Source organism: Aspergillus niger, assembly GCF_000002855.4.
Source record: "Aspergillus niger supercontig An09".
Classification (NCBI taxonomy): Eukaryota; Fungi; Ascomycota; class Eurotiomycetes; order Eurotiales; family Aspergillaceae; genus Aspergillus; species Aspergillus niger.
Window position 1 is genome coordinate 1,226,361 of NT_166525.1, and position 11,639 is coordinate 1,237,999.

Genomic DNA, 11,639 nt, shown 5'->3' on the forward strand with positions numbered 1-11,639 from the left:
ATCTACTGCTTCTTTCCCCCCCCTCGACCTTCTTAGAACTTCCCTCCTCACGTTCACGATCACGATCACGATTCCTCCTCCCCCCGTATCTTCGTCACCTTCTATTCCTCACCTCGCCTCGACTACCGTCCTGACTGCTCCGCTCGCCGCGTCCCTGCTTGTACCCTCAATTAATCCTATCTAGTAATTTTCAGACTTGGGTCCTGTGTCACTCGATCTCCCTGCATTGCTCGGTACCTTCGCCCACGACCTCGAATCTCTTCTTCCTCCTCCTCCTCCCCTTCGCAAAACTACCCGACCGCCGGATCCTGTGTCCCCGGCTGATGATCGCTCGCTTTCTGGGCCGTCAGTAGCTATCTCCATGGATAACGCAAACCTCTGGACTCGCCGATCCAAGTACGTCCCACTCCGACACGATGACTTTGCCCGCATGCTTGTGTGGCTGATGCGACTCAACTAACCTGTTTAATCTTTTGTTCCTATCTATAGCACCTCCAAGTTGTCTCTGTCTATGACGGGGACGGACGGCGCTCGAGTTGAACTTCCCCGCGCCACCAAGCGTTTCGGCCCCGACAGCTCCCACGGCGGCCGGTCCAACCCTTTCAACGCCCTCTCCCCCCTCTCCGGCGGCGTGTCCTCTCCGTCTACAAACGCCTCCTCTGCATTCGGCCTGGGCTCCGGTGCCTTTGCGTCGTTTGGAACCCCCAAAACCCCCGGTGCACCTTCCGACCTGAAAACTCCCGGCGAGAAGCGTGAAAACCCTGTCGACCAGGTTTCCGCTGCTGAGGCCGGCAAACCTAAGGGCGCTGCCTTGACGCTCAAGGAGCACCCGCTCAAGTCCACTTGGATTATCTGGTACCGGCCTCCCACACCTAAATACTCCGATTACGAAAAGTCTACCGCTCCGCTTGCATCCATATCATCAGTAGAGAGTTTCTGGTCGATCTATTCGCACCTAAAGAGGCCCTCTCTGCTCCCCACAGTCTCCGACTACCATATCTTCAAAAAGGGCATCCGTCCGGTATGGGAGGACGAGGCCAATAAGAGAGGTGGAAAATGGGTGGTGAGGCTGAAGAAGGGGGTTGCGGATCGCTACTGGGAGGATCTCCTCCTGGCTATGATCGGTGACCAGTTTGCAGAGGCTAGTGATGAGGTTTGTGGTGCGGTGCTCAGTGTGCGGAGCGGGGAGGATGTTCTGAATGTGTGGACCCGCATCGATGGCGGGCGGAACATCAAGATCAGGTATGTCATACGTGGACACATCCCGTTGGAAGTGACATCGCAAGTTTACTAACGTGTTCTGCAGAGAGACAATCAAACGTCTGCTGAACTTCCCGGCCGACACCAATATCGTCTGGAAGAGTCATGACGACAGTATCGCCCAACGTTCGGCCATCGACCAGGCTCGCCAGGAGAAGGCCGCCGGAAACGCCGGTCATCACCACCATCACCATCACCATCACCACCACCACAACAACAACAACAACCACAATCACAACCAGCAAAACCAGCTGGGCGATCGACGAAGAGTTACGGCGAATGACGAGGGGGATAAAGGAAAAGGCACGACATCTTGACATGCTTTACGTGGGTTATGATCCTGTATAGTAAAGGCCACACAAAAATCTCATTGGGATGATTTGGGATCGGGGCATTTAGGGCGAAATACTGAGTGATCTCGATTTGGGTTTTTATTCTTTTTTTTTAACTTTTTTTTTCTGTCCATTTTATGTCAATTCATGGGCGCTGCTACTGCACGTGGAACTGCAAGTTTGGGGTGCTCGGATGGGATGAAGCGTAACTACTTTTATTACTGCTATACTTAGTATCTTCTACTTCTACTTCCTCATCTGCATGAAATGTGATTGGAGATACTATTTATTGATCTGCTAGTGACGTTTTTTTCGAACCAGACTAGTAGATCGTGCATGTAAACCACTACATATTTATTCCCCGCATGCTTTTCGATTTCTCGCTAATTCCCTATAAACTCGGGTCTTTTTGAGAGCCCACGTGGGATTGGATCGACTTTGTCCTACTGTCTACACCTGATTTCATCCCTTAAACATAAAGCACTAGAAAAACAAGCAATCTACCTAAACCCCCGCTATGAGTAGATTTTCTTCTCCACCCCGACAACCCCCCTGCGGTAGAATTTCCACGCTTTCGCACCAGCAGTCCACTCATGTCTCTACCTCCCTAATTTAATTTCTTCATTTCTTCCCTATCCCTTCACATATTGGAAGCCGCAGATACTATCCCCACCACCATCTTATTTATTCCACTTGTATCTCATGAACCCTAGATGTGAAAAGCGCCACTAATCCACTGCTACGTGAATAGTCTGGATAGAAATTTTTTACGGTAAGTGGAGCCACGGCCAATGTAGACCAGGGACATGACACCCTGCAGGCTAGTCTGTTATATGCTACGGCAGGGGTGTGATACATCATATTCAATGACCGTAAAAGGGCATTCGGAATCTAAACTTGCATTATGGAGCACTGTGAGTGGGTGATTGAAGGTGCTGCGGTGCATTAGTTACTTAGATCATGGTAGGTATAACTATAGCTTGAAGCTGGAGGATGTAGTTACTATGGGATAGAGGTGGACGGTTAGTTGGGGTGCTGGTGCATTATTTTTGCTACTTACTTCTTTTGCTGTTCTTGTTGCAGCCCTTAGGAGTTCTTTCGAGTGAGGCGGATTATCTCTCTGTGGCTACTGGATTAGCAGTTCTCGGACACTTCTAAAGCTCACGGCGTCACGGCTATAGATTGATGTGTTAGGTGTCCTTGTATGGGGAAGGATAGATTGCTCGGTCTGTGAATTCCTATTTTTATCCCTGATATATACAGATCAATAGTAATGACTATGTATCATATGTTGAAGAGTTGGTGGTTTATTTTCATTTGTCGTCCTGTGATCCTCCTTGGGCTTTTCTGCACTATTTCATGTCCCTTATAATTCTTGAAAATTGGTGGATGATTCTAATCGGTTTGTATTACTTGTTCTGTCATTACAAAGAATATTTTCGAGCATTACTATACTGCAAAATACCGAGCTTAGTATCTACTCCTACTAGGTGCTCAACCAGAGTCCTATATCTACTAGGCTGGTATGATTATATAAAATGGAATGAATGGTGGCTAGTACTATAAGTTGTCACTACTACTACCCCTACTATTACGGATGCAGCATCAATGTGTAAAATGGATTCACTCTTGTGAAAGATCATAAGACAAAAACAGGTACAATGTATATTAAAGCACCATATACATGAGCAGCATAGTACATTGTAGAAATGGAATAATCTCACATGATTAACCAAAACCATAGAATTATCTATCTACAGCAAATGCACGAGACACTACTAGTCCGGCCACTAGTGCCCGCACTAGTCAGCAGATTCCTAGGGCTCCGCACGCCGGCGGGCAGAATCCTCCCACCGCCTTTCTGGCCCATCCATGATGCATTTCTCTTCATCGCCATGCCCACTTCTGCTCGGTATTCGCCGAATATGAAAACCCTCCTGGCCTGTCCGGTCATGCAATGACCTCGCTCGTGACTATATGCCATTCTTCAAGCAACTGTCAGACTTCCTCTCCGGCCGGACCTCCAGTCGACCCCTCTCCTCCCCGCAAACCTCCCCCGATCCTGCTCCCCCATCAGATGCGACCTCCGACCACATACAGCGGACTGAGACGTCCGGCGCATGGAATCCCGGTTCGCCTGTAGAATACGGGTCTCTATATCCCTCACTTGACAGCCTTCACCCGGTTACTGTAAGTATCCGTACTCCGCCCAGCGCTTTCGGGAATATCGTGCGATTATTCTTTCGCAGCCCATGTCTTGGCCTCTAAATTTACATTTTCCGCTCTGCTAACACCGGCCGTGATAGACTGCTTTTAGCAATGCCGAAGGACTTCGACATCCTTACGAACACCGACCTGTACGTCCACAATACCGCCAGACCGTTCCTCGATCAGAATCAGGAATGCGTCGCCTGTAAATATGGCCTCGCAATGCGGATATATACCGAGCGATACTGACTCGATTGATATTAGGTCTGGCGATGCAACACATGCCAAGTCGCGCCAGCGTTCCGAAGCATACGATGAACTCAGGTTGTTTCCTCCCAATAAATGGTGTGTTCAATTTTGCGCAATGGTCTCAAAGGAGGTATGCTGATCAGCGATATCCACTTTATAGGAATGACCCCAGTGGGATTCCTATAGTGCCAGGACAGACGAAAAGCAATAAACCTAAGGTATGATGAAATTTGGAACCGAAAGATACTACTGTGCCCGTGCTGACAGCAGGAACAAGTCACCTTTCAGACCCGTGGATACGATATCGAAAGGTCGAGACAGTGGACCGGTTCATGCACAAGGAAAACCGAGTCGCCTACGTAACAGCCAGCCAGGAAATATCACAGGATACGCAGGCTCCGAAAGACCCAATAAACGGCGCCGCCAGGATACCCTCGATTCCAGCCATGGAAAATTCACAAAACCATCGGACAACGATGTTGAGCACCCCGCTCAGGATGCGCCCCGCATCGCCGGTCACCCACCACGTATGTCTCCTACTTTGAGCCAGAGTTCAGGGAAGCAAAAGAAACAGCGGAATAACAGACGCTCAAAAGTGGACGAGTACCGAAGCACTGAAAATATCGTGAGACCATCCCGGATACAACCAAGCCCAAAGCGTGGCCCCTTACCCAGTTTCGGCGCACCGTCGGATGATGACCGCGACGAACGTTTTACAAAAAATGCAACCAAAGAAAGACGGAGAAATAATTCTTTCATTTCCGACATAGACTCCGGCGCCAAGCAGGAACGACCTTCCAAACATGAGATCCTAGAAAGCGTCGAAATCATAAATGCGAAATCTCAGGACACTGCAAAGAATACAAAGATGGGTTTGTTCCTTCATGATCCGGAAATCGCGGCAAAATCCAGAAGACGGGTGTCTGAATCGCGGGAGAGTCCCGATGAACTTCAAGGGGCGGTAACGGTGCGGCCACCGCCCGCTCAAATCGGAGGCAAGAGAGCTGAGCTTGGAAGTCAAAGCATGACAGACCATGAGCATCTGTCTCGAGACATTAAACCAACCATTTTCGAAGCCTCCGGGGGTAGCAAGAAAGGGAAACGGAAGAACAAGAAGACCAAGGCTTCGGAGATGTCAAACCAACGATCTTTCAGAGCAAATCTCGTCCGAACTGGTCCTATCGAACAGCAAGCATCGGACGGCAAAACCATCGAGGTCCACATCGACATGACGAAACGCACAATCGCACTGTGTCACGAGACAGATTCGGAAAACGTTTTTGAAGCGCCTCTTTCCAGAGTACGACAGATCCTGAAGGCAGAAACACCGAGCAATAAGGTCAGATTAGTCCTATCAAAGACATCTGAACTCGACAATCGAATTGATATAGAATTTATGTCTTCCACTGTGAAGGAGGAATTCTGCTGTTTGTTGGGTGAGGTCGACGTTCGTGACAAGTCAAGGTATGTCTGATCTTTGTTCTCCTGGCACTCGTGCTATTTTTCTTTGGCTCTATCGATGCTGTTTCTTAGTCCTACCTTCTGCTGTTGAACTAAGGCTGATACGAGAGCAGCGAATGGATGGACAAAGCATTTAACAAGGCCCAAAGAGAAATTAAGCAATCTACAAATGGTCTAAAACGGCCATCATCGGAAGGCAGTCCTGAGCAAGTGCCGGACAAACAGCGTGAGGCCACCAAGCGGGTTAAGCTCACGGACAACCTGCGAGATGAAAACGGGGTTGCCGCTGGAAGACAGCCGTCGCCGCCGGATGCCGCCTCTCGGGAATGTGCAAACCCCTCCCTTACTGCACCGAAGCCCAACAAGACACCCCCATCTCAGCCTAAAACGAGCCCAAGCCGTGTGTCGAAGAGCGCCACGGACCCCGGGGTGGAAATTCCCGTGAAGAAGTCTGCGTCCAGCATCACCACAAGAGCCATGTCGCGTCTTCCTTCCGCCGCGACTACTGTAGTGTGGTATGTATTGGCTGGCTAACATTTCATGGGGGAGTGCGACTGACGAATTATGACAGTGACGATAGCGATGATGAAAATACGCAGCAACCTTTACCAGCCGTAAACACTGAAAAGTGGCATAAGTATGTGACTCTCCAAAAACTGGTACGCATCGCTGCTGACTATGGACTAGGCCCCTTGTTTATCCGCTGGTCGGGAAGAAGAAGGCCGAGGTGGATGTTTACGACCTTGAGCGACTGCGCGAAAATGAATTCTTGAATGACAACCTTATCGGGTTTTACATTCGATTCTTGCAAGACCATCTGGAGCGCACCAATAGTGAGGCGGCGAAGAGAGTATATTTTTTCAACTCCTTCTTTCACGATACACTCATGAACGTCCCCCGAGGCAAGCGGGGCATTAATTATGAAGGCGTGCAGAAGTGGACGAGAACCGTCGACATATTCAGTCACGATTATGTCGTGGTCCCCATCAACGAAAGCGCGCACTGGTATGTTGCCATAATCTGCAACTTACCAAGCCTGCAGGGGATTGTTCAGGAAGGGCTTGATCCCAACAAGCCTACGCAAGGCGAGAAAGAGCCTTCGGGCCCACCAGACAGTCAGGTTCAGGAGATCCCTGAAACTCCAGAGCCGGAGGTAACCACCAACAAGGGCAAGGAACACAAGCATTCCAACGGCTCAGACTCTACGAGAGCAGAGTTAGCTAGGCAATCTCTCGAAACGATGAGGATAGCTGACAGGACTGGAGAAGACAAGCCTGCAGAAAGTCCTGCTGCAGACCAAGAGTGGCCTGAGCTTGATGGTAGCCCAGAAGGGCCTTTTAAAACGCTTTCTAGTCTTACGGAGAAAGCAACGACGCCCGAACAACTTGATACGAAGGAAGCTCCTCAATTGCCCGAACCATCAGCGAAGCCTCGCAAACAAAAGGCGAAGCGAGCGGGCCCCAGATACGATGTCTGCCAGCCGATCATCATTACTTTTGACTCGCTGAATGTGCCCCGTTCGCCAACAATAAGCTCCCTACGTGAATATTTGTACGAAGAAGCAAAATCGAAGAAGGGAATCGAAATCGACAAAGGCCTGATCAAGGGTATGAGGGCTCGGGAAATACCTCTGCAGCCCAATTATTCCGACTGCGGTCTGTACCTTCTGGCGTACCTGGAGAAGTTTGTTCAAGATCCGGATGTATTTGTCAGGAAGCTTCTCCGGAAGGAGATGGATCCAAAAAGCGACTGGCCTCCGCTCAAATCTGGTCTTCTCCGAAGGCGACTCCGCAAATTCCTTGACATGCTTTATGACGAGCAGGAGCAGCTGAAAAGCCATAAGATCAGTGACACAGACACCATGGTGAATAAGAAGCCGGTATGCTACCTGCTCGGCAATCCCGTGCTGGAAGATGCGGAGAGCGAAAGCAAACGTTCACCCCGGCATGGGAAAGCGTCACCCAATAACTCAGAGGACCATGCTCCAGCTGTGAGTTCTGAACGACATTCGAAGGCTGCAGTGGAGACCGGCTCGGATCAGGAGAGATCTCAAAAGACGAGCAGATCACCGGTAGTGGACGCGAAACAGTCACGGCATCACGAAGCACTTGCTGAGCAAGATGTTGTCCTAGTTCCAGACAGTCAGCCGGAGGCAGCGTCGTCTAAGGTAAATTCCAAGCCCGCAAAGACTCGACGACAGAGCCCGGAGTCGGAGACACATCCGCGCACCGTTGTCGACGTCAAGAAAAATGCTCGGGAAGGCAATGAGCCTGACGACGCCGTGAGTGCCGTAGCGGTCGAGACGCAAGTACGAGGGACGCCCACCAGGTAGTCAGCCTTGCACATAGTAGTAACGAAAAGCTCTACCTCTAATACTTATCTTATGCATTGTTGGTTTTGTCATTTTCCTAGTCCGTGCCATCCGCACGCAGGCGTTTTCGGGACACCGGGGAGGAGGGTTGAGTTGACAGTTGTTACGGGTTGCATTAGATACCAAGCATTTGCATGCGATTGATTCGAGGATATTCATGAAAAGAGCGGTGATTTGAATTGTATATACCAATATGTGATAGAATCGGATGATCTGATTTAGCTCAACTGGAAATACCATTCTATCTATTATCTACCAATCCTTCTCATCCGCCTCCACCCACCACGCCATCTTATCCCGCTTGAAGGCTTCAAAGTCCCACTCGGCATCCTCTAAACGCTCCTTACCAGCAGTCCACACATAGGTCACGGCCTCTACTTCTTTCCCCTCCTTTGTCTCGCTGCCCTCTGTCTCCGCTGCATCCAAAACCTCTTGTATATCCCCTGCTTTCCCATTATCACCCTCATCATGATGATGGTTCTCTAAAACCCTCACCCTAGCCACCCTCTTCTCATACTCACTCCCCTCGAACCGATCCAATCGATACATGTCCCCATCTGTCAATCCCCACACTACTGTGCCTAGCACAGATGCCTCGCCATCACTACCGGCAGTAGTAGTATCATTGCCATCATCTGCACCAGATGAAGAAGGTGTGGGTATAATACCCGGATAATCTGCATACCGAACTCTATGTCGTCGGTATCCATGCAGGATTGCAGGCTTGACTGTTAAAAGAGCCTTTTGCCATGGCTCGGGGGTGGAGTGGCCGTGGATTACGCGGTGGAGGATGGGAGGGGCCATTAGGGTTCCTTTAGAGGTTTAGTAGATGTGGAGTGGAAGGGGAGAAAGAGGGGTGGGGGTACCGTAGAAGAAGAGAATGTGGTCGCCCATTTTATCTCCTTGTATCTTCTAATGTATATATATATAAATGGTCTATTGTACTGTGGAGTTTGGAGTATTGGGTGGAGGAGAGGGGGAATATGCGGGGTCAATTGGTGTTGGTGTTGAGGATGTGGTGTGGTGGGTGTAGGTAAGAAAAGGAGATAATCCTGTAGTAATGAAAAGAGCTATTAATATAGATGTCGAAAGAGAGTATGTAATTGTCTATAATGACATCGCGCGCAGCAATTCAGCGTAGAAGTTGAAGAGAGTGAGTAACAAAGTAAGAAAGCGTCGGAGAAGATAAGTTGACTACTATTGGAGCTTATCGATAAGCCCCCATCCAGTAAGCCCAGCCAATCCCGAAAAAGGCCCATGTGGCTTCAAAGCTCCGCCCATCTTTGTCTCTCTATCCTCAATACTAGTACCAATTCTCCCCGGTTCGCGACACAACAGCTTCACAGGGAGTAATTCTCCCTATATTTTATTCTCCCCATCCTATCTCCAGTCCCGATTTCTCCTTACAAGAGGGACCAAGGGAGACAATGCATTCCACCCTCAACCGCGCCCAAGGCGTCTTCGGCTTCTTCACGACAGTCGCTCTCTTCGTCGCCGGTCTCGCGGCTCTCAGCGTGTTTCTCTATCCTACTGACGATGTGACATCCAGTGTGAAGTTGCGCGATGTGAAAGTGTACGTGTACCATCTTTCTCCAATCGAATCCAATCCCACCCAATCCAATACCTACTACAACAACAACAACAACACAACTACCCCCATAAGCAAGAAGAATGGAATAACTAACACAACCAACCCAACAGAACAAAAGGCCGTCCCCACTACTACAGCACGCGAAAGGAAGAATACGCCGCCATGAAATTCGACCTAGACGCTGGTACTTCCATCCCTCCCCCCTCCCCCCTGCTCCTCAACTTCCCCAACACCACCACCACCACTACACTAATACTAACCATTCCCTCAATGAACCCAAAGACTTAACCCCCCTCTTCAACTGGAACACCAAACAACTCTTCGTCTACGTCTACGCCACCTACCCTTCCGACCCCTCGAATCCAACCACCTCCGCGCCCTCCCACTCCGTCATCTGGGACACTATCATCCCCGCCCCGGAGTCGCCTTACTCCTTTAATGCCCTGCGCGAGAAGTTCTTCCCTTCTGCATCATCTGCGAACAAGAAGCGCAGCACGAAGAAGACGTCCACTACTAGCAAAACTGCCAAGAAGGCATCTGAGCCCGGGAAGCTGAGACTCCGCGACCAGAGAGCCAAGTACTCTATCGGAGATGTTTCGGGGAAGATGGCCGAACGGGAGAATGTCACTCTCTCTGTGGGGTGGAATGTGCAGCCGTGGGTTGGGGCGCTGTGGTGGGCTCCGGAGACTGGGGGTGCGATGAGGACGAAGGGCGATGTCGGGACGAGTAAGGCTTTTGGGCTGCCGGCGCTGAAGGGCAGGAATGTTGGGACTGCTTCTGCTGCTGGTGCTGGTGCCGGGGCGGCGTAGGTGGAGGGATTGTTGGGAGTATAGTGAGTGATGGTTAGTTTTGTTCATGTAGGAGGGATGGAATAATTGCATTGGGTTTGTTGTTATTTATTTTGGGTGTTTATTTATGCATGGATGGGCTTGTTTTAGGTTTTTTGAGGTTGAGCATGTCATCTACTTGGATTGTAGAAATAGAGAACCTCGACTCCGATTAATGATGCTATCGACTCCCTAGTCGCTCATTTGAGGGCCTTATGACATAACAATACCCAGCACAGTCGGATGAAAAGGGGGAAAGAAACAGCAGCCATGTTCACATGAAGCTTGATTCATCCAGCACCCATCACGGAATCGTGCCATACGTTGTGTGATGACCGCCGCGCTGAATCCGCTCGGAATATACTCCCGGCGCCCGACGTGGTGCATCGCCGGTTCCTGCGTTGCGATTGGCGTAGTATACGTATTCGAGATAGAATGCGTGGACATGGCCTGGCAGGTACCTGCACAAAGTGGACTCAGTCAGAAACTATTCACTTCAGGGTAATCCTGCGAAGGCAAGAAGGAGTATGATTAGAACGGACCCGAGAATCGTCAAGAGTATATTGATAAGTAGGTCAACACTGCAACCCGAGATCATAAACACACCGAGAGGAGGTACTAGATAACCAAGAGTATTAGCTTCAGCTTTAGAATAGGACAGTGTCAGTATTCAAGAGAGGGGCTGCATACTGAACAACGTGATAAGAATCAAGCAGAGCATGGAGCATGTGCCGGCCATCTTTGTTGATTTTAATGGCTATGTTATAACGGTGATATAATAGTAATGTCTGATTAGGACCGTGTGGCGGACTTGACACGCTTGGTAGAGTCCAGATAGGTGCCCAGGAAGCTGAGGGATAGAATCACAACCAGCAAGAAGTAGATGTAGATGGGGACGTTGTCATCTTTGTTGGAATTGAGACGCTTCATTGTATATAAATCGAGAAGGCGAGTGGATCAGTCACAAGGTTTCACTGGCGTTTCTGGATCGACGTCACCGGGATGGGAAGGTGGTGCGGTAGGATCAATCAATTTCCCAAGAAATCAATCAGCTGTCACAAGTTGAGTTTGATAGAACAACACAGCAGCCGAGTCGAGCGATCGATCCCTTGCCAGGCCACCAACAAGGCAGAAATGTTCTTTTGATTTGGCCTGGAATGCCCGGAATCCATTCCGGCTGACGTCATCCCGCAAGCTGCCACAAATGGGCCGCGCTTGCCTGTTTGGGCTTAAGGCCGAGCTACGCAAAACCTGGGGTAAGTGGGGAGTCAACTAACTAGTAGTAGTAGATAGGAGTAAGATGTAGGAGAGGCAGGTGCCATTGTTGCTGTTGCTGTTTG

At 49.8% G+C, this 11,639-nt stretch overlaps 7 protein-coding genes across 7 annotated transcripts; 5 read left to right on the plus strand and 2 right to left on the minus strand.

The window, feature by feature from the left end:
- Positions 1 to 511: 511 nt before the first annotated feature.
- Positions 512 to 1,577, plus strand: An09g05380 (uncharacterized protein; the record flags this gene model as incomplete). Its single annotated transcript, XM_001393811.3, has 2 exons — positions 512 to 1,242; positions 1,307 to 1,577. The coding sequence occupies 2 exons, from the start codon at positions 512 to 514 to the stop codon at positions 1,575 to 1,577; spliced, it is 1,002 nt and encodes a 333-aa protein (XP_001393848.3).
- A 919-nt stretch (positions 1,578 to 2,496) lies between these two features.
- An09g05390 (uncharacterized protein) lies at positions 2,497 to 2,750 on the plus strand (the record flags this gene model as incomplete). Its single annotated transcript, XM_059749828.1, has 2 exons — positions 2,497 to 2,532; positions 2,676 to 2,750. The coding sequence occupies 2 exons, from the start codon at positions 2,497 to 2,499 to the stop codon at positions 2,748 to 2,750; spliced, it is 111 nt and encodes a 36-aa protein (XP_059606945.1).
- Positions 2,751 to 3,569: 819 nt separating this feature from the next.
- On the plus strand, positions 3,570 to 7,842 carry An09g05400 (uncharacterized protein; the record flags this gene model as incomplete). The annotated part of the gene is made up of 9 exons (XM_059749829.1): positions 3,570 to 3,782; positions 3,899 to 4,005; positions 4,065 to 4,145; positions 4,210 to 4,267; positions 4,327 to 5,513; positions 5,624 to 6,025; positions 6,082 to 6,147; positions 6,198 to 6,515; positions 6,546 to 7,842. 9 exons carry the CDS (start codon positions 3,570 to 3,572, stop codon positions 7,840 to 7,842), a joined length of 3,729 nt encoding a protein of 1,242 aa, XP_059606946.1.
- Positions 7,843 to 8,133: 291 nt separating this feature from the next.
- Positions 8,134 to 8,685, minus strand: An09g05410 (uncharacterized protein; the record flags this gene model as incomplete). Its single annotated transcript, XM_059749830.1, has 2 exons — positions 8,134 to 8,485; positions 8,567 to 8,685. The coding sequence occupies 2 exons, from the start codon at positions 8,683 to 8,685 to the stop codon at positions 8,134 to 8,136; spliced, it is 471 nt and encodes a 156-aa protein (XP_059606947.1).
- Positions 8,686 to 9,308: 623 nt separating this feature from the next.
- An09g05420 (uncharacterized protein) lies at positions 9,309 to 10,281 on the plus strand (the record flags this gene model as incomplete). The annotated part of the gene is made up of 3 exons (XM_001393815.3): positions 9,309 to 9,454; positions 9,583 to 9,656; positions 9,755 to 10,281. 3 exons carry the CDS (start codon positions 9,309 to 9,311, stop codon positions 10,279 to 10,281), a joined length of 747 nt encoding a protein of 248 aa, XP_001393852.1.
- A 100-nt stretch (positions 10,282 to 10,381) lies between these two features.
- Positions 10,382 to 11,038, minus strand: An09g05430 (uncharacterized protein; the record flags this gene model as incomplete). Its single annotated transcript, XM_059749831.1, has 4 exons — positions 10,382 to 10,434; positions 10,623 to 10,760; positions 10,906 to 10,917; positions 10,990 to 11,038. The coding sequence occupies 4 exons, from the start codon at positions 11,036 to 11,038 to the stop codon at positions 10,382 to 10,384; spliced, it is 252 nt and encodes an 83-aa protein (XP_059606948.1).
- Positions 11,039 to 11,188: 150 nt separating this feature from the next.
- On the plus strand, positions 11,189 to 11,575 carry An09g05440 (hypothetical protein; the record flags this gene model as incomplete). Its single annotated transcript, XM_059749833.1, has 2 exons — positions 11,189 to 11,317; positions 11,375 to 11,575. The coding sequence occupies 2 exons, from the start codon at positions 11,189 to 11,191 to the stop codon at positions 11,573 to 11,575; spliced, it is 330 nt and encodes a 109-aa protein (XP_059606949.1).
- Positions 11,576 to 11,639: the final 64 nt, after the last annotated feature.